At 46.7% G+C, this 22,417-nt stretch overlaps 1 protein-coding gene across 1 annotated transcript in view; it reads right to left on the bottom strand.

Annotated features, from left to right (window-relative positions):
• The window catches only part of KEAP1 (kelch like ECH associated protein 1), a 240,151-nt gene that overhangs the window by 85,004 nt on the left and 132,730 nt on the right, over positions 1–22,417 (bottom strand). The window contains exon 3 of the mRNA XM_069604078.1: positions 21,120–21,805. Within this exon, the coding sequence (XP_069460179.1) occupies positions 21,120–21,805 (686 nt within the window). The remainder of the gene's footprint in view (positions 1–21,119; positions 21,806–22,417) is intronic.

Here is a 22,417-nt window from a genome sequence, read left to right as displayed (position 1 = left end):
CAGTAATTCCCCATTCACAATGGGGCATTCTTTGGGCAAGTAAAAATGCATTTAACTAATTTCTTTCGACTTTGTAAATCATACACATTAAAATATGCCTTACTCTTAAGATCATGCAGTAATACATATTGGAGCTCTTCATGTGGCATTGCTCTTTGTGCACCATTAATTGAGACATAACAGTGGAAATGACTCAAGCATTTTTAATCCCTCATTTTTAGTTTTGGCTATTACGTGGCTCTACTGCACCACCGATAAGCCGAACCTATTGCATTTGAGTATAGCTAGGAGGAAGTTGCCACTTGCTTTATAAGCAGTGCACTTGTCCATTCACTGAACAGTGTTAAAAACAAGCATTGGCAATGGCAACAGTCTTGGCCTGCGTAACGGTATTAGATAGGCATTTGCCAAGGGATCTGCGTTGTTTGCCGATAACAGTCACTATGTATTAGGATTCTGTATTTTCGTAATTTAACGAATTTAAGTGTAGAGGAGCAGCCAAATGACTCTACAGGAAGTCCCGCTCCTCTGCTACATATATCCTGGAAACCAGAAGTCGTGCCAAGTTTGATACCAGTATCTGTGACTATTCTGCAGAGAGTCTTTGAGACGTATCCATTAAGGAAACCCTATCTGATGTATCCTCGGAGAACAATCTCCTGGAGGAGACCCCCAAAGGAATATGAAAATAAGAGAAAAGAGAAGCTGGTGACGTCACAAGAAGTGAGTGTGACACACTGAGAAGAAGCTGCAGAAGAGGATGCATAGTCGATATGGAATCTGATGAAGTAAAGTATCGAGTAAACTTTCATATGCGGAATGAAGATTGCACGTGTAAAGAGCACTGGAGAAAATTCAAACCGTTTTAGAACTGTACAGATGCAGTAATGCAAGTAGACTAAGTAATCTTAAGGCTGGCTATATGTAGTGAATAGACTGCAGGCAGCGTCGCCATTATATAGAAGCTGGATGTTAGAAATCACAATTTTTGTAAGCTCAAACCCACAGAGAAAGCAGGATTGATGGCTATGCGTGTGTCGCAGCAATGAAATAGGCTGAAGTTGGAAGGAAAACCACAGAAGTCTGTCTTGCCTGGTATCAAAGGCTGAAGCAGCCAAAACTGGTCATCAGTACTTGAAAAACAGTGAGCGCTAGATAGCGAGGCATCCCTTGTCAAGTTGCCAAGAGAACACCACGAGTGCCAAGTTTATTAATTCAACACAATTAAAAGCTGCAAAACAGCCCGAATTATGGTCTCCCATCACGGGAATCAAGGATAGAAATAGGAGTTGGGGCGCACAGACCAGAACTGCAATAAGAAGTACCCATACACCCTTTTATTCTCAGGAGCAGCGATACCTTACAAGGACAAGTTCAAAGACAATTTAAATGGCAAATGGCATGTGAGATGGAAGGCTAATTGGGTGGGGAGACACAGTCAAGTCCACCCACTGAGTAGAGAATATTCTAGAAGGGTACAAGTGTGCCAACCAATTGTAGAAGGCCATAAAATGAAGGGCCTTATAGTTTGAGAGCCAATGATGTACCGTGTATCTAGTAACTGTTGAAGATGACTTGCACTAGGGGTGGGCACAAGTTGTCCACCTGATTATAAAGAGACCCAATCACAATCCGTCCCTATATAGAAAGTATACTTCGATATTCCCCTAAGACGACCACATTCGTACGCATGTTTTTCGTTTGCCACGTACGACACATTTTTGCTATATAAGAATGCTTTTTTATTAAATGCGTTGAGACTTATGCTGTGTTACGTCTGTAGATGTCTGTTGCAACTCCCTGTTTTATGTAAACAAAGAATGTAAATATTGTCTATTGTGCTCATTTCGCAACTTTGAAAGCTTTGCATTTCCATACCACTGCGCCCTTTTACTTACGAGTCTGTTGCGCTTAACAAATGAATAAACAAACAAATGTACCCACTAGTGAAAAATGCTCTAAGCAATTGTTTGGTTGGACAGATCCAGAGTTGTAGGCCTGTCCACAAGTTTTACCAACAGTTGGTCTACTGAGTAGCAGATCCAAACATGAGGTCAAGGTGTACTAACCGCTCACTGTGTTAGAAAATACAGAGATTAGAAAGCAATTATTTATTTGCTGATCATACAAAAGAACATATAGTGCATAAAATTAGAGATGATGCTAGGAGATGCGACATACATATGGGAAAAACAACAATTGACAATGGCATCAAATGACAAATTAAAGATGCAATATATACAGTGAGGTGAACATAAAATACTGTATGGTTAATATACAGATAAGTCTCAATAGTTATTTCATTGACACAGTAAATATACATACTTGTGTGGACACATAGGCGCTTTGCGATAAGTCCAAAGAAAAAAGGAAGCAACGGGGCTATAAAGTCGCCCAAATTTCAAAGGTGTCCTAATTAGTGGAGGATTTCCCATTAATGTTGAGTATTCCTTCTAATTAGAACAATAAATGTTACAGGGTCATAGGGAAACAAGATATCTTTTAGCAGACGTGGTAGAGACTGAATGAACAGTCTAATAAAACAGGGAACCGTTATAATCAGGTGTTCCCGGTTTGTTTCACGTTTCGGCGGATTTGCAGTGAATTGCGTCCGCCTTCATCAGGGCTCCGTAGGGGCGACCCTGCAATGTATATAAAGAACTCCAGTAAATGAATTTGTGGAATGCCGACAAATGTTGGGCATAAATAATACAAAAGTTCTCAAAGCACCATGCTGGAGGCTTACCTGCCGGTGCTATATATCCCCAAGTTCTCGGTTTTCGGTCACCAAGAGGCCTGAGGCTGAGCATGGAAGGTCCTCAAACTGGGTGCCACTGAGGTATATGGGTACCAGGGCAGTGGTGATCTACACAATGGTTCTGTGTGGGAAACAGAAAGACGATAGAGGGGTAGAAAAGGAGCTGCTAAAGACCCACACTCCTGTGGTGGCATTCTATAGAGGCAGTGAAAAATAATGGCTGAGAGACCAGTAATGAACAAAAAGGATTCATGAGAAAATAACTGCTGTTAGAGTGGTTGTGATCCACTGGGTGGTTGGTGGGTTAAAGCTGAAATTATTTTTCTTGTCAGCGGGCAATTTACTGATGCAAATCCTGGATAGATCAGGAATAAGGAAAAGCCCAAAATGAAATGAAGGGCCAAAGGTAACTTTGAAGGTTATAACTGAAAACGTTATTGCGTTCATTTTGTATAATGTGCACATGAAAGATTACGGAGAGAGAGATCGCCAAGTGTGCTTGGGTATTGAGTTATGAGCTAATGAAGTGCACTGGTGGCGTTAATCTTATAGTGCAGGTGGCAGGGAATTATTTAATATCCTCACTACGTACATGCAGACATGCTGCCGGTTGATCATTACAAAGATTCAAATTCAGGTTGTGAAACATCCGATCCAAAGAACGCAGAATCACTTGTAAGAATGTGTCACCCGGTGGGCATTAGTACGTGGCAAGGAATAGACAAAAAAGGTCTCCTTACCTGGTAGAGGGGATCGGTTGGACCTCCTGTGTAGGGAGAGCGAGCTGACCGGCTTGCGTTAAACGCGTCTGAGCGTTGTGTGTGGTAACGACCACAATCCCACGTAGGTTTTTCGTTTGCCACGTACGACACATTTTTGCTATACAAGAATGCTTTTTTAAGAAATGTGTTGAGACTTATGCTGTGTTACGTCCGTAGAGGTCTGTTGGAACTCCCTGTTTTAGACAATTGAAAATAAAACAGTCTGACGAGAGATTTTGGCAACTTCCTGAGCCACTCTTATTTGGTTTAAGAGCTCTTCTGCATCCCATCCATCATACGATGTGTTACCTCAGTTAAAAAGGACCACAAGGGTTCACTAGAATCCCAGTACAATACAGTTTTTAATGTTCCTTACTTGCACACATGAGAACACTGATCCAAAAAGCCAGATATCCCTCAATGCTACCAGGGCGGGGTTAGCGTGCATGATGTCAACCGCTGCTGCGCCTACATGCGCCCACATGCGACACATGACAGAAAACCATCTCTCTGTGCTTTTGAAATCTTCATTGGACAAGCTCAGAAAAGAGCGGAAAAAATGTGGGAGGAGTGCCTTAATGAAGATAACGGGGATAGTATTCTAATGCGCCAACCAGTAATTTCAAAAGGTTGTAAGTATTGATCTCGCATATTTGTTTCAGATTGTGAGGTTTTGTTAATAGTGGCCATTCTGACAATATTTTGATGGCAAGAAAAACATTTTTTATTTCCAATCAGTAACTATACTCTCGACACGTGTTTCACCATTTTGTTCTCAATGGCGCATCAGGAGAGATTGCAAACATTTGTCCATTGCTATATAATTCCTGGCGTGGTATTTCCTAGTGTTTACAATATGCAGTTTTATCGATTCTTCAGTTTAGATGAACTTGTAAGTATTCTTATTTGGAGAAAGAGGGCTCTGGTAAGCCTTTGCCACTTCCTGATGCTTCCTGTAAGAGGCGCATTAGAAGACTATCCCTCTTCTTCTTCTTCTCGATGCACTTTGCTTTGTGGCAGTCACACAGAAGCAGGATTATCTTTTGCAAGACAACCAGAGAGATTTAACATTAAAAGTGTGGAATCGCCAAGGGTAAGCTTTGCTGGACTGCAACTACCCTCAAACATGAGCTCCTTAATGGTTTGGTGCCTTGAGGGCCACTCCAAGGATTTGTCCACTGTGCCCATAGCAGGAACAGCCTCAGATGAGAATAGTGATGCAGAGCCACTGGCTGAACATTGCAGGAACCTCACAGAAATACAGCTTCAAGGTTGGCACCCGTTTGATTAATTTCCAAGTGCTTCCCTTATGAGCTTGAGGTTCTGTGAAATAAACAACGCTGGAAATGTATGTTCTAATATTTAGGGATGGATTGCATTTGAGCATCAGGTGTTCACCCAGCATGAGTTCTTTCTATTGTTCTTTAGTTAGTAAGTGCTTCTATGTTAGGTGAGCAATTGTTGCAATATCTCCACAACAGAAAACCATCTTTCAGAAAAAGAGCGGGAACATGTGGGAGGAGCTACTTAATGGTTTGCTGCCTTGAGGGCCATTCAAGGGATAAAAAGGCGAGCACTTCTTCCTTAGTTCCCATACCAAGAACAGCCTCAGATGAGACCCCTCGCCCTCTGTCCTCCTTTACTTTCTTCTATGCACTTACTCTATCAGAATTGTCCCTGGGCCGAGTATGATAACAAATGTTCGTTTCTTCCCCCCTTCCCCTTACTTGTCTCCGCCACCCCCCTCCAGCACTATCTGTAATTTCAGGCCTAGTACGATAGTCGCTTGTTTTGTTCCTCTCCCTCCCTTCTCCTCCCCCTCCCTCACCTCTTGTTAATCTCCGGCTCTACCAGAAATGTCGTCAGGCCTAGCACAGTTGTCGCCTTCCCACTTCCTTCCGATCTGTGTTTTAACTCTTGCACGATCTGAAATGTTGCCAGGCTGAGTACGATAGTTAATTTCACATTCTTGTTCTTCATAGCCTGTAAGAATGTCCTTGTATTTTCCCTTGTTCCCTCCACTGCCTTGAAGCGCTTTGAAACACATTGTGTATAAGCGCTATATAAATGAACCATCATGTCATATGACATGCGGGCCAAGTATACAGTATGGAGGAAAGGGGGCGGGCAACACGAGTAGAGATGGTGCTCAAATAAACGTCACACCACGATCACTGTGCAATGTTGAAAATAGTAGCACGCCCGCCCTCTTTTCTTAGAAGACTAAAGTGGCACTAGGGAAAGGCAGGCGTGGTGCCATGAAACAGCTCCTTGCCACGTCGGTAGATTCATGGCTCAGACCCACAAGGAAAGGGCACCATTGCTTAAGATTTTCTAGACTGAACTTTGAAGGACGAGCGGACGGACGCAGACTGCCAGCACACGGATGTCAGAGCCATAAACCGCGTTACTATCCCTCGCTGACTGAGCAAAGCGCACCTGTTTCGTGAAGACAAGGGGCTACTTTAAAATGCCGTAGATTCATGCGCGGGCTGTAGTTGGTGGCAGCACAGAGTGAACATCTTGATCTCCGGCTCTGCTTCGGGGCCTACTGGGTAGCATTGGAGTCTTGCGGGAAGCAGTAGGCCCCGGCTGGTTCCGCGGGTGCACGTGTAGAGAGGCAGCTCGCACACAGCACCACGCTCTCGAGTTCCCTCGTGCATGTGAGCAGGCCCTTCAGCCCGGTCCATCTCGGGGCGCCCTCTAGCGTTCCACCACAAACAGGAAGTTAGTCAGGCTGCAGAGGGAAATATCAGGATTAACATTCCCATTTTACTACACTTTACACAACTTTTTGTAAAATAATGGTACAGTCCTTCCCTCCTCCCCCTCACTTCCTTCCCCAAATGGATTACCCCTCCGTGCCCCATCTTACTCCCTACCTATCCCCCCACATCACAAGTTACTGCAGTGAAATCTCCCGCGGTGATGTGCAAATGAAGCCAGTATTCTAGTGGTTTCCAGTTGCTTCTGGGAACCAGCCAATGGTTGCGCTTTGTTTCAGTGGGTACTTTTGTTTAACCAGTAGATGTACACTTTTATCCTCGTTCGGCATTAAAAAGTCCAGTGTCCACAAGCCCATATGCATAAATGCCAACATGACCCATTCCATTCTCGGATTTGTAGTTTCACTTTTCCCATTATAAAACGCGGACAAGTCCCAGAATGCAAAGAAAAAAACAGGACTGGATGAGCCCTACAGATTGGAAGGGGTCAAGTTGGCAAGTACGCACATGCACAAAGCAAATTTAGGAGAAACCTGGGAAAGAGTCACCTGTGTAAGGGTCCTTCTACCCTGCACAGAATAAATAGGATGTTCCCCCACCAAGAGGTATTTTATCTGACCCAGAATAACGGTTGCCCTAGCCCACTTGTGGCTAGTCACACAGGCCAGCCCCAATCAGTGCTGGGGGCCCCCAGCATACTCTTCAAGTACCTTTGTTTGACATCAGTTGCTGGGGACTCCCGGGCTAGCAACTGTGCTGTGGTCACACAGCGCGACTTGGCCTGGGGGGCTCCCTAGGTTACATATGCTTATCTCAGCGGTGGCCGCAGTACCGTGGCCACACAGCATCAGGCTGCCGGCCCGGGTAGCAGGGCTGTGATCAAAGGTCGTCAGCCTGCAGGCCAGGGTAGCAGGGCTGTGATCATAGGGCATCGGCCTGCAGGCCAGGTTAGCAGGGCTGTGATCAAAGGTCGTCAGCCTGCAGGCCGGGGTAGCAGGGCTGTGGTCACAGGGGATCAGCCTGCAGGCCAGGGTAGCAGGGCTGTGATCAAAGGTCGTCAGCCTGCAGGCCAGGGTAGCAGGGCTGTGATCACAGGACGTCAGCCTGCAGGCCGGGGTAGCAGGGCTGTGATCACAGGACGTCAGCCTGCAGGCCGGGGTAGCAGGGCTGTGGTCACAGGGGATCAGCCTGCAGGCCAGGGTAGCAGGGCTGTGATCACACAGCATCAGACTGCAGCCCCGGGTAGCAGGGCTGTGATCACACAGCATCAGACTGCAGCCCCGGGTAGCAGGGCTGTGATCACACGGCATCAGACTGCAGCCCCGGGTAGCAGGGCTGTGATCACACGGCATCAGACTGCAGCCCCGGGTAGCAGGGCTGTGATCACACGGCATCAGACTGCAGCCCCGGGTAGCAGGGCTGTGATCACACGGCATCAGACTGCAGCCCCGGGTAGCAGGGCTGTGATCACACGGCATCAGACTGCAGCCCCGGGTAGCAGGGCTGTGATCACACGGCACAGACTGCAGCCCCGGGTAGCAGGGCTGTGATCACACAGCATCAGACTGCAGGCCGGGGTAGCAGGGCTGTGGTCACAGGGGATCAGCCTGCAGGCCAGGGTAGCAGGGCTGCGACCACACAGCATCAGACTGCAGCCCCGGGTAGCAGGGCTGGCCCAATAATGAGATACAACAGAAGTGCCATTCATGGAGTCTGCCGCCGTTCTGTCGCACGTGCCGGCTGAGGCTCCTTTTAGTGACAGTCATGACGAAGTTGTAACACATTCTTAAAGAGGCAACACCAACCACTGTAACTTGGTCACGGTCACATGCCGGAGTGCTGGGTGGGATGGGAGGCAGGGGCAAGGAAAACGAGAACTGGTGAATCATAGGAGACACAGACAGCCACCCTCTCCGCAATGCTGGCTCCTGAGTCAGTAGTGGGGGGCGGGGGCGTTGCCTCTGGGTCACCAACCCCTCCTGGGTGGAGTGAAAATACCCTGTTGAAAATTGCCTGGCACCTGATCCCCCTGCCAGTAGACCGAAGGATACGGGTGGGGGTGCCGGTTGCCACCCCACAATCAAGATGGTGCACCCGAGGAAGGGCCTCAGCTGGCAGAAAAATCGAGCGGTACACAGTGTGTTCTTGACTGCTTTACAAACCACCCTATTGGCTGTGCACCCTTTCCCAGACGCGAATGAAGGGTAATATGCGATTAGGAGAGAATGCTACCAGTGAGATTACCTCCTTTGGTAAAGTGACGAAGGTAGGTAATTTGGAAGGGGGTGTGGGGCTGAGATATGGCCCCCCTGGTAGTGAAATGTGAGCACCTAAAGCCCCACATGCTTTTAAGTGCAGAAGATGGAAATATGTCATAGTCCAATGTAAAGCAGGCCTAGAGTGGAGACAGGAGCAAAAGAAACCGGATAGGAGATGTAGGAAACACGAAGGAGAACTCCAACATCTGAAAAACCCACTTGTGTTTTACGCACCAGATCTCCCATAGTGCACCAGTTCCTAGTTAGGAAAACTGGACTGGATTCCAGACAGCTTAAATATGAAATGTGAATGGAGAATACACAGTAGGCCCCACACCATAGCCTGCCCCTCGGTTGGAGCAAAGCGACTCCAGGTCACAAATTCTGAAATCTGCCCCCAGGACTTACATTGCCACACAAACACCCAGGCACATACCAGAACAGGGCGCCAAGAAGACTGCAGAAGCAGGTAATAATTCATTTATTATAATTTTTTTTATTAAGGATAATAAACATTTAAAAAAAAATAATTATCTGGAACTCCAGATCCATGAGTTCGAGCACAGCATGCAACTAGCACTTCATGCAGACTGACCATTTTGCTTCAAACTCAAGATGGTCGCCAGCCTTTTAAGCCCTATGCTAGCTGGGTATCGAGAAAGGACTAGATTGAAAGTCATGAAATGGGAGTAAAGACGGTAAGAGCAGGAGTGAAGGGGCAGATGCCTAGCGCTTTTGACCGCAGGCGCTTTATATACCCATAAAACTAGATAGGAGAGCGTGGGAAGTCCACAGCAACCAAGCAGCCAACTAGAGGGCAAAGGGTTAGCAAGAGCCAATCAGGAAAGACATCCCTGGAGAGGTACTATAGAAAAGGGAAACCAGAATACAAGATTTATCGGACGGAAGGTTGGCGTATCCTACTGTAATGTGCTAGAAGGAGCGGAAAATGCTCCAGCCCCATTGATGCAGGAAAAGGGAAGCTCTGCCTGGTTGCTCAAGGAGAAGGCTAGCGGAGCAGGCACCGGGAGGCTCTGGGCAGCATGATGGAGGTCTGAGAAGGAGGAGCGGGGGGGGGGCTGAGAATATGCCTACAGTCACTTGCTTAGGGGCCCTGCAAGAGCCAGAGACCATGCCAAGTTGTGAAGCCAGACCCCAGTGACACTCATAAAGTGAGGAAGAGGACAGCACTGACTCTGTAGAGGATATAGGGATGTATTATAACAGGTATGGACTTCATGGATAGGATGTAAGGATGGTTTGCATTGGCCAATCCCTGGAACATTTCCGTTACATGCTTGCAGTAGCCGGAGGGCCTTCAAAATCAAGACAACCATTAAGACTTTGTTGTGCACATCCCTCAAACATCTCCTTTACAGAATAACGACACCCACAAGACGTAGGGACCTATAAAGATTAGGCATTACGTTAAGTTACGATATTAAGAAAATCGAAACCAGCGAACTAATTTAATTAGCTCATCACGACACGGGTTGTGGTCTATAGAAATAATTTTTACGTTTAAGAGTTTTCCCTTGTACCTTTAAGAGTTTGTCTAACCAACATATCGACTGTTTTGGCATTAAAAATAGAGGTATTAAACCAGAGCGTTTTAGGTGTGGCAGGTGTAAACACTCTCCAATTTGCACAGTCTCATTAAACCATGGCCAAGAGTTATTGTAGAATTTAAAAAAATTATAAGTTTAGTAGAAAAGAAACCTACATCTTTTTATTAAATGTTATTGTAGGAATGAGAGCAGCGTCTGAAGATCAGTGGCTTCACAGTGCGCAAAGGAGCAGTTTACCCCACACTGTGCATGATCCCCGGCCAGAGGAATGTGGGCGTCCTCTCTGCATGCTCCAGGAGGTGGGGCTTCTGAGCTGGTAGTCGCAGGAGAAGAGTGCTGTGACTGACAGAGGCATCAGGAGCAGCCAAAGGGATCACTGTTCAATGTAACGAGGTGTTTGGATGCTGCCGGCTTGAGCGCTAGGGTCTGCTGGAATTTGACTGACTGTACCATACACCTGCATGTAAGGTGAGGAGGTCTAAAAAGTTTGCCTTTGAGCTGGCTTACAATACACAGACATAATACAAAGACGTTCAGTTCACTGCGGTGAACAAACGTCTTTTTACTATGTCCAGCCCTCCAGATAAAGGGTGCATCAAGCCTTTTTACCCACCCAAATCTTGCGAAGACAAGTTTCATTTTTCTATGCATATCTGTTACGCAGGCTATTCTTGGCAGCACCTCCATAAATCATAGAGTCCACTGCTGATGGCCAACTGGGATGAGTCATGCTCCGTTTAACAGTATGCTCTGTTCACAGAATCCTGTGTCCAAGTTTGCAAAGTCCACAGTTGATGCAGGTTTTGGGTTTAGCAGCATACAGTACAGCATGGGCATTTCATATTGGGCCCGAGTCACAGAAGCATTTTTATAATGGTGCAATCCCATTGGAAAACACGAATGTTTTCTCTTCATTTCAAAAGCTCATCCGGCCTTTAATAGCTTGAGCTTTAGGACGGGTTTAGGTTTCAGGAGAGCGTCCCAGCAGGCAGTTGTGATAAGAAAGAGCTTTTGGTGTTAAATATAAAGATGTGATTTTTTCAAAGATTGCTTGTGTTTGGCCCGGTCAATATTGTTAGTAATCTCAGCAGAGACCCTGTGGCCCCCCCACCCTAAGTCAAGATAGAATGCACACAATTGGGAAGTATGAAACTACCAGCATTTCTTTGAAGGAACGTTTTTCACTCAACCCCCTCCCAGCAGAGCTAGCTGTAGGGTTTAAATGGGCGGTATCAACACCAACTTTTGTGGCGAGGTGGAGGGCGGGGGGGGGTGGAGAAAAGTAGAATTTCCTATGGTGGCAATCCCACCGAAATCGAATAGAAATTTCAACTCAACGCAGTGCGAGTGGTTCGTGGATACTAGCCTTAATGGATAGCGCCATTAACCTGACACAGTGGTAGTCTTTACAGGATTTTGCTAACTCAGTCCAGAAGTTGCTTACCACTCCTTTCAGACGGATGTTCCGATTCTTCATTATTACTCAGCTACTGTGAACTAGTTACCATACAATGAGATGGAGGACATTTCCTGTGTTTGGACCTGATAAAGACGATACGTCCGAAACGCATTGGACACAGATTGTATTAAAAAAGGAAAGGCATAGAATTGATAAACATTGAGTCTCTGCCTCTTCGGTTCAAGACTGTTGATTGGTTTGCTAAATATCAACACTTGCAACTTACCTATAGAGGTTCAGTAATGGTTTATTCGGATTAAGAACTCTGCCATTTGAGCAGCTTTGTCTGCAAAGGATGAAGTGACGCCAAGGGGTGTAGCCCTGATCTTGGTCTTAGGTTCTGTCTGACCACCCATTTGCCCGGGTGGATTACGCCACTTCTGCCAAACAAGGATTCAGAAATAATACAGATAAATGAATCATCACACTGAAGGTGGAGTATGTGCCCGCCCATACCAAATAGTATTGAATTCCACAGCCATCCAATGGGAGCGGACACTGCCATACCAACACTTGCAATACAGCAATAATTCCGCCGGATCGAGTGGCGGTAACAGTAACTGTTTGGCGGTATTCCGGTGGATTTACCCCAAAATAGTGACAAACATGTAATGAGGCTATCAGGCATGCGCTTCTCCCATGTCCGAATAGTAAGTGACACTGCCAAAAACCTAACCCATTTCAAAGGCACTCCCCCCATAATAAATCTCATGATTTGTGTAGGGTAATCCCTTCAAACAGGCATAGAAGCTTGGGACCAGCCAGTCATGTCAGGTGCGCCTTAAATGAGACTGCCAGTGTCCTACCACCTTTTGGAATTTGAGTCAACGGCATGTCAGGAGATTAGAGCACACAATTGTAGCAGAGCCGACATAGCTTTCCACTGATCACCAGGACGGCTCAATGTTCAGTGGTTCAGAGCACGCGTCGCGTCAGGGCAGCTGTACTTGTAATGGTGCACACGGCAGGTTAAGCATCTGCCGAGACAAAATGTCCAGCCTAACGCCCCAAAGGAGGTTTCCATTCATTTAAAAAGCACCCCTCGACGGTCAAGCTGAACTAGATTTCCACCTGGAAAATCCATGGTCAGCTTTTAGAATATTTAATATTGCTCTGGCAAAAGTCAAATAAAAGAACAAGAGGAGGAACACCTCTGAACCCTCTGAACCCAAGACAAACGGGGGCAACACAAGGGGTTGGGGCGGGACAGGCAGACCAGAGAACATAATAGATGTGCCAAAACAGAAGGGAGAGCAAGAACAGGAAGAGAAAGACCAATGTGCTATAGAGGGTCTAGCAACAAAGAAAGAGACCAAGGAAAGAGGGGAATAACCAGTGAGGCTGGACCACAAAAACCAGCAACAGGAGTGAGGGATAGAAGCAGAGCGAAAGAAAACGCAAAACAGGACAATAAGGAAACAGAACAGCAGGTGGGAGAGGGACTGAGAAATGGAAAAAAGCGAGACAGGCGAAAGAAAGGAAAATAATCGGAGACAGTGAAAGGAAGATCAGCAAGAGTGGAGACTGCGGCAGAGAAAAGGAGAGCAATGACGAGAGAGTCAGAGGAAGAGGGCAAGCAGGAGAGAGAGAGACAGAGGAGGTACATCAATGGAGATAGCAAGACAGAGGAGAAAAACAGCACTAATAGGATGCAGAGACCGGAGGGGCAGACTGAGCGCAACAGAAAGAGAGAATAGCAATGGCAAGAAGACTGAGCACAAACAAACATGGTGGAAAAGCTGTTAAACAGAAGTAGTGGCCAGTAACAGTATGAGGAAGAGATAGAAGTAATGCTAGTAGACATTGATACCAGATTTATGAGCACCTGCTTAAGAGCTCCTGTGTCCACATATCAAAGATGCAGATGGGTAGCATGCAGGTGGGTAGCATGCACCTGGAAATTATTCTGTGGGAGAGCGTTTTCCACTAGCATAATAAATTATCTGCATCCAGAGGACTTTTATACATGCATCGGAAGGTTTTTGGATACGTTTTACTCCCTTGTGAAGGAGGAAATCATCTTTACTCTTCAATATGGATTTACTCTCCAATTCAAAAAATAGGGAGTAAAATACTCTCACCTCAAAATCCTATCTGGAACACTGACCAAGACTATGCTTTATGTAATAGTAGCTGTGGCAGCTGGTAATCCTTTTTAATGGGGGGTGGATATTGTTTCCCACGAATATGTAGGAGCGAACAAGCGTAAAGAGGGAGCCCGAAGCAGGCAGGGGCGAGGAGGGGGATAAGAACATAAAAAATAATAATTCCAACGCATTATCATGATGCATATGTCAGTAAAGGAAAATTGTTCATGATGGCTGTGCCTGTACATGTACATGCTGGCTGCACCAATATAGGTTATTACCATATGAGAGTATACTCCAGTTTACTTTGAGCATACAGTCAGAAATGATACTATACAAAAACAAACTCCATGCGGACGCTGCCAATATCATGACCCAACATATTCCTTTTGCCTTTGCTAATAAAAATGCCTTTCCCCCTATAAGAAATGTCCAAATCGGCTGCAACAATATAGGCCAGTAGGGCCACGTAAGTTATCCAATGCCACAGTAAGGAAATATTCCCAGATTGCCTTCTGCACAAATGAGCACTGCCACCCAAATCAGAGTCCACTGGGCCTTGCAGAATGCAAGCGCACACACATAATTTCACACAAGCCCACACTTACTTTTTAAATGGCATATTAGGAGGGACACAGCCTGTAGGTGTGTGGTTATTTATCCACCCGTTGCCTCCCATGACCATACTAATACCTAGGGCCATTCCCACTAACTTCCTTCCCTCCCCACCAAAACACATTCTCCTTCATTTTCTTAACTGCAGCCCTGTTTCAGACTCTGCTCATCACCACAGTCTGCCACAAAGGTACTACCGCTCCCCTGCAGCAGAAAACAGGACCCTGGAAGCAGTTTCCTGCACATGCGCAGTGGAGACTAAGCATCCATTGCACTGCCTAGGCCATCAAAATCGGCATACAGGAGCGCCCCAAGCCTATGGCCCTTGCAAGGTTTGGTTGGGAAGCAAAACGTAGCTGGTCTTGGGTGGCTCATAGGACATGGGCGCTGGAGTACAAGCCCGGTAAAGGGGAAACCTGCTTTCCCCGATGAACCATTTAAAGCCAACTAACGAGTGCTTCCTCAGGGTTTTCCCTGGGCTGGTTTGGCCCGTCTCCCCAATGGGTGGAAAGTCGGCCCTCTGACACATATTGTGGAGGAGCTGCCTCTAGTGCAAACCCTAAACTGCACACATTTCACAGCCCAAAAAAAAAAAAAGGGCATCATGTCAGTACTCTACTAATTACAGCTACTAAATACGAACATACCATTATTACTAAGTGCTATTTAAGACTGAAATTACTGTTCACCATCACGGAACACCATGTATTTTGTGAAATTACTTAAATAAAACTCAAAGTAAATCGCTTTCAAGGCTGAAAAACGTGAAATGTAGGTTGTGCACACCATTACATTGAGCATAGATATAGTAAATAGAATTCAATGTTGAACAGAAGTCAGGCGTAGCCCGGATTGTCAAACAAGTGGGGCCAGAAGCTAATGTACTTGGGCCCACCGCAGTGGCATGGACATCTGTTAATGCCCACATGGTGCTCATGGGTAGGGCTTGCCCACTCAAGCCCTACCCTGTCTACGCCTCGGGCATTTTGTCTATACTGTACATCTACACAACTTTCCAAATAACATCCAGGCATCAATTTGTGTTTTGCACTGGATGTTTTATTTCTGTGTGGTTTTACCAGTTTCTATTTGCCCTCGGTTTTTTCCCACATCGATGGATGACAAGACATTGCACCCGATTAATGAAAAAGAAATGATTGCTTGCCTACTATTGGCATTGCCACTCTGATTTTCACTTCCACCTGAAGGCCTCTTCCCGCTTCAGTTTTCCCCAACTGTGTTCCTTCACTGCCACCAGACATGAACTGGCCCAAATCGAGGTCAGACAGGCTGATTGCGCCCTGAAAGCCCAGTGGGGTAGAAGGGGTTCCCATTAAAGGCCTGGAGGCTCCAATCACTCTAGAAGCACCCGCCTGTCCTGAAGGCCTGATGGACCACCCTGCCCTTGCCACCGCTCTGCTCCGCCTCGATTTGAGAGACACATCGGGAATTGCACAAGCAACATACGCCGCTGCAGAGAGGACAACTAACAAACTCTGCCTGCAATACCACGTGGCCTTGGTTGGTAGCTTTCAAGCCCGCATAGGCCCAGGAAAGGGACCAACCTGGGCTTCATGGCACACGATCCCATCCCCTCACCACGATGGTATACATTTCTTCCAGCCATTGCCAACGCAAGACAATGTTTTGCAGGAACAGAGACTGTGGCTGTTCACCCTCCTCCCTGTCTTACCATGTCCCAAATGCCCCTTCCATCCCTGCACCCTGGACTGCACACTTTCCCGTCTATCACCATGCTCCGGGAAGCAGTGGACTTCAACCCGTTCTCACCAGGCACACAGTCCTCCTTCCCTGGCTTCGCATCATTTATGCCCTATTCACCTTAAGGGGGCCTCTGGCCGAAAGCTTCTACCATGGCCTTGTACAGGTGCAGGCAGACACCAGGAGTGCATGAAGTGTTGAGATGCACCTGCTGAACTGCTCGCAGAGAGACATTGAAGCCCGGCGTACATTTCTGCCCCAGAGTTTACAGCATCCACTCCATGGTTCTGAAATGTGTGCACCAGGCCTTTGGGAAGCAACCAAGTAAGTCACATCCCATATGTATATGCACAAGGAGGGTCGAGGCAGCCCCCTCCCCCGCTTCCTCCCCGAATTGGTGCCATCCTGGGGAGTGCAGTGGTGCCTTTAGAAAGGGAGATGGCAGTACAGACCTTGCTCCTAGGTAAAGTAACATACACGACCAGAAGGTCCTGATCCCTGGTTGCCAAGTGTCCGGCCCCCGGTATACCTCACCATCTTCCTATAATAGCGGGAAACTTGTACAGCCACCCTTTAGTCCCAGTGAAGCCTCTGGAGGGACTTGGCACCCAAAAGGAGGCAGGTGGCTATTAGAATCTAATCACTGGGCTCGCGTCCTGTTGGCACCCCAAGTTAGTAGATCAGGGCACAGAAATACAAGAAATTGTAAGACTAGGGGGTAGCCGGAAAGAGTACAAATCTGTGTGTTCAATTGACCAGTCAGTGCTGGGTCTGCACCAGGGCCCTGAACGCGATTATGATGGCTTATTTATAAAGCACTTAATACCCAGAAGTTTATAAGCGCGGGCCCGGGGATCACACCGGTGTTGCACCGCGTCGTCTTGCTTCCAAAGGCGAGTGCGTTGGCACTGAGCTGTCCTGTCCGATAAGGTTTCCCCCCCCCCCCCCCACCCCAGTATGTCTGCACTATTGCACCTCCTCTTCCCACAGGGGCCAGTGTGCTGCAGAGATATGCATCCTTCAGGTGGAACCGGGTTGAATTGCGTGGACAATCAAACATGGGCTCCCACAGAGATGCGCGGCATGCAGAGGCCAATCTGCAAGGAGGGGTACGTGTGGAATAAACGGGCGGGTGCGAGGGACACTAGGCGAACACAAAGAATGGTGCGACTTTGTGGGTGCACACGAGAGGGCGAGCGACTGGCTAGCAGCTCTCTCTACATGGAGTAACCAAAAAGGAAGACGTGCTGAAGCCTTTGTGCAATCTAGTTCAAGTGAGTTTCCTGGTTTTCTTGACGTTGCATTGATTTGCATATGAACAGCTGCTCGTTTGCCCACCAGGACATGTAGTGGCATGCTAGCGGCTAGCGCATAAAAGATTGTGTAAGGCGCTTGAAGAGAGACCCACTTTCAGAAATGACTAAGGTGCAGAGGGCGCTGTGATGAATCCAGTGGCGTCATCACGGATTCCCCAGCGGGACCTCCTCCCATGTGGCCAGGGGATGGCAGCCGCCACCCGATCCTGACCTTGGAGCCGGTTATATGAGGGAGGATCACATGGGAGGAGACAGCTACCGGGGAGATGTCATGACATCACTGGATGAGACGCAGCAGCTTTCCTTTTCCCATGGGGAAAAACCCCTTATACCCAAGTCCCGTTTTCCATGGGGGAAGACCCTCTGGGGGCCCAGACCCCATGGTATACTGTGAAATACGTGCTCCTACTGGTAGGTGAAGCAAACCCTCTTCTTGTTTTTATGGCCAAACACCCAAACATAACACTAACTCACAGTGCTCCAACATAACATTTTTTTCCTTATTGTAAAATTATTAAACAGAACAATTCCAGTACCATGTGTTTAACAACATCTACAAACTTCAACTCCCAAAATTCCCCAAGTACTGAGACAAGGAAGATGCAAGAGTTTGAACCATGTACCAAAAACCTGAACTACACTGAGCAGTCTAATTGTTTTTTCAAAAGTACCTGTGCGTGGGACAATTAAACCCAACTAGCGCACTGTTCAGAGGCAAGGAAGGAGAATACGTTGGCTCCTGTTCGAGAGCTTATGAGCAGTACGTACCAGCGTGGCAGAGCAGAAGAGGCCACCATGGGAGAGACGTGGAAGCAGAGACTGCAGTACCGTGGAGATGCTGGGAGCTGCAAGGAAGTTAATGGGCGCTGGTCGAGTCGAGAAGCTGGCATCTCCATTTTGGATGCCGAAGGGGAGCAGACGTACAATCAGAGCCGTGAGGGAGGCCAGAAGAATGTCCACAGACTCCAGATCGGAAAGCAGGTGACGGCAGCACGCTGCAGAAGCTCAAACCCAACAAGAGAAAGCCGGTGAGTCTACCCGAAGCTAGTGGGGATCCCAGGGCGTTACGGCAACCACACTAACAGCAATTTAAACATTGTAACTGAAGATTCTGGAATACCAGAAGTCAGAAAGGCAAACCCCAATTAACTGAATATCTGAAATGTAAATGTGGGGCGGAACTTAAAGATACCATACCACAAGTATATATACCAACTCGAGGGCCATACCGACAATAGTTATGACACAGAGAATCAAATAAGAAGTCCTGGTTAAGCAAGATACCAGACGAATGAAGCACATGAGACGAAGCCCTGGGAAGCCAAAGACCCCAGGCAAGTAAAATAATGAGAAGTCTGGGTAAATTAAAGACACTTGGTGAATGAAAAAGATTTGAGAAATCCTGACAAGCATACAGCAAGCAACAAATATAAAAATAAAAGTCCTGGCAGGGGAGTATACCAGGCAGTTCATATTGCATGAAGGAACCTGGCAGGAGAGTAAACCAGGCAATTGGCAAGCCCTAAGAAATTGAATAGGAAAGACTGGCGTTTATTTATTGAACCCTGGAAAGTTTGACGTGAAAGACATTGCTATCCAGACCACAGAGAAAGTTGCATTAAAGACAGACTGTCAAAGACTTGGTTGCATAAACAATGATCTTGTCAGTCCACACTAGATACCAAGGAACTGTGACTATTCTTCTTACAATTGAGAGTCCAGGGGAAGGGATCCCCCACCCCCACCATCCACCCCCAAATCAAAGACTCCCGCCTTGGAGAACATTTTTTGGGGGAATTACACTTATTTTAGTTGTGAAGACTTGACTAATTGCAGATATTATGCCTTACACAGTCATTTGTTTATAGTGTGAGGATCAGAATAGAGCGTGTTGGACTCAAGGAAAGTTTCTTTACAGTCATTGACATCCTGAGACAGACAGACAGATCCTTAGATTTTGGTTTATGGGCAGGGAACCTCTTTAGAATAGGGACGAGGCATTTTCCCCTAACCCTTTTTTCAGATAATAAATCTCTTTTGTGAAAACAGGACCACCTTCTGTCCGTCTCTCATTTCAGACCCCTCACAACGAAGGCACAAACGCAGGAGGGTATTAACTCTGCCACCCATCTCCTTTTTAACCTCAGAAGTAGTACAAAGAAACGGCAGCGGGTTGCAATTCTAGTGTTGCTAAATTCAAAAGCACCATTATCCAATTCAGCTCAATTGCGGTGCGGCTGAATTCAGAAGCAGAGTTAACTAACTCAGTACAATTCTAATGGTGCCAATTTCTGAAGCGGCAGGTCATATACAAATGTGACAAACCCTAGCGTTGCCCTTTCAGGATTCAAATAAACATAGGGCTTGATTTTCAGAATTTGAAAGTCAGGCATGGCTCAGATTGAATAATTTTACTATTCATAATGAAGCGTTCCCTTCATTTGTACATTGAATTTGGAAAGTAGAATGTACCCAGACACACAAGAGTCCATATCCGTTATTAAACGTGGTAGAAATTGGACATGGGTGGAATCTCGCATTGAAGTTTCCATTTGCTACATATTATAGAGAATAGAGGCCCTACCCCACCACCACCTTGCCCCATCGTTCTCCAGAAGTAGCCCCTGCTCATTGCTTTCAGGCGATGCCGTTCCACATTGTAGTTTCCGGAAAAACGATGGCCTACATGTACACTGTATGCAGTGTCGAACCAGGGCAAACAACTGGCCCGGGTATTAATTAAAAAGGTGCCCACAGTCACAAATGGCAATTCGCTCCTTTTGTGATAGACTTGGTATACAAGGGAGTCTGCTTCTGGTAAAACATGTATTGCACATTGAGAATGTCATCCCATATTGGTCAGTAACACTTGACAACACTACGAACAGTGCTATAAGCCAACTCATCAAATTGGTCCAGTCTGGCCAAAAAAACCCAGCTCACGCTAGCATGTTGGGCCTGCGCTTCATGCATTGCCCTACAATACCTTAATATGTGCGATGTACTCTTCTGAGTGGAGTACCAGAGTACATGGAACAATACTAAAGTAACGATTGCTCAACTTATACTCCTCTAAAATCCATCTTTGTCAGGGATCATACCATTACTACGACCAATTAACTGCGACCACCGAAAATGGTGACTTATTTCTACCCCCTTACCCACGGATATATATGTGTGTGTGGGGCTATAGTATATAATGCATGTAGGGGAGGCTGCATATATGTGGGGTGAAAAAGGGGTTGAAATAAAAAAATGTTTTAAAAAAAGGGTCAACATTGTGAGTGTTTGGAGTTAATTGGTCGCAGTAATCACAGACCGATCCCTTTGTCAGAGACTCATAACGACCACCTATTGTTTACCTCAAAAAATAAAAATACTGTACGGAAGTCTTTTATTAGTTAATTAAATTTAAAAAAAAACAATGCAAGACGCTTCCGTACAGTATTTTGATGTATACAATAGGAGTCATGATGAGTTTCTGACACAGACGGATTTTAGAGGAGTATTTAGGTTGAGAGCAATCATTACTTTAAGTACTCTTGCCCTATCCTAGTATTCGGCTGCAAAGCAACCAGCACAGGTCTCAGACTACTGCTTTAGCACTCTGTGTGGAGGATTTCATTTTTATGCTTGATGTGGCAGTTTCCAGGAAGTAGGGTTGAGCAGCGATCAGGCAGGAGACACTGTGTGGCCCTGTGCATATCCCCCTTGCTACCATAATGAGTAATCAGCGATTAAATTGAAGTGCAGTCCTGCACCCTCAGTACCTCTACATCAAATTCAATAAATTACACAAACCTTCAAAACATATATTCCTACAAAATGGCATCTTGGCAGACGACCTACCTCTCCATGCTGTTGTGATGTATACAACCATGGGAGCCACCTGCGGCGTAAATCATACCATCGATCACTCCCACCCCGATGCGGTTCCTGGGAACACTCATGGGTGTGCAGGGCGACCACTGGTTGTTCATGGGATTGTAGCAGTCCAGCGCGTTGGAGTCCATGTTCCCATCTGGGGCGTTGTTCCTCCCACCCACAGCATAAAACAGCCCGCCCACCACACAACCTGCCAACCCACTGCGGGGCAATTGTAGGTCTTGCAGCCGTATCCAAGACCCGTCGCAGGGGTTGTATGCCTCCAAATAGCTCAACGACTGTCGGTAGTAGCCGCCGGCCGTGTAGATGAGCTGCGGCACCTTGGGGGTCCGACAGGGCTGCGGGGTGGTGGGCCGGTGCAACGTGAGGTCCTGGAAGATCTTGGCCAAGTAGTCCTTACAACGGGCATCCAGCTTGAGGATCTCACACTTCTGCATCTGGATCTGCAGGAAGTTTGGAGTGAGAGAGTGACAGCGCACAGCCTTCATCAGTGCCTGCACATAGAGGTGCCGGTTCTCGCAGTCATACTTGATCCAGTTGATGCAGGCGTGAAAGACCTCCGACTCGCATCGGACGTTGAGCTCATCCCGGCTGATCAGGGTCACCAACTGGCAATGGGACAGGTTGAAGAACTCCTCCTGCTTTGCAACCTGGAAGGAGAGAGAAATAAAACAGATTAAAGAAGACCGCCATGGACTGAGGGGAGCTGTGACTGAGAAAACTTATCTGGGTCATGAATGACCCCCGATGATCTGGCAACATATAGAATACATACTATACTACGAGTATAATGCGTGCCATATTACAGGCAGTATCAGTCCGATTGTACAGGGATGCCTTGTTCGTCGGACGTTGCCATGACCTAGAAATGGGTCCCGACTGGTTAGTTATTGGGGGCTTGAGGGAGGTGGGGGATGGGTCACTCTTCTAGCCAGTAGAAAATGTTCTCTTCTGATCTCAAAGGGAAGACTCATGCTTTAAAAACGTAACCACAGTAAAATAAGACTATTCATTGATGTGGTTGTTCTACACACGCTAGTCCCGTACATTTGATGTAGGGTTCTGCTGCTGGCCTCTTAATAGAAAAATGAGGCATTAACTATGCCTTGTGTCTGTATTAGTGACCTATATAAAGACACATTCTCAGAGAAAAGGCAGCCAGTGCTGCCCTGTGCAGTGATCAGGGCTGAAAAAACATGCTCATTTTATTTCTAATATAAGGACTACCATAATTTACTGATTCACATGAAAGAAAAAAGTAT

The sequence above is a fragment of the Ambystoma mexicanum genome, chromosome 3q (assembly GCF_040938575.1).
Source record: "Ambystoma mexicanum isolate Mex_15411 chromosome 3q, UKY_AmexF1_1, whole genome shotgun sequence".
Taxonomy (NCBI): domain Eukaryota; kingdom Metazoa; phylum Chordata; class Amphibia; order Caudata; family Ambystomatidae; genus Ambystoma; species Ambystoma mexicanum.
The sequence above is the reverse complement of the archived record's forward strand: the minus strand, read 5'-3'. Positions and strand labels throughout refer to the sequence as shown.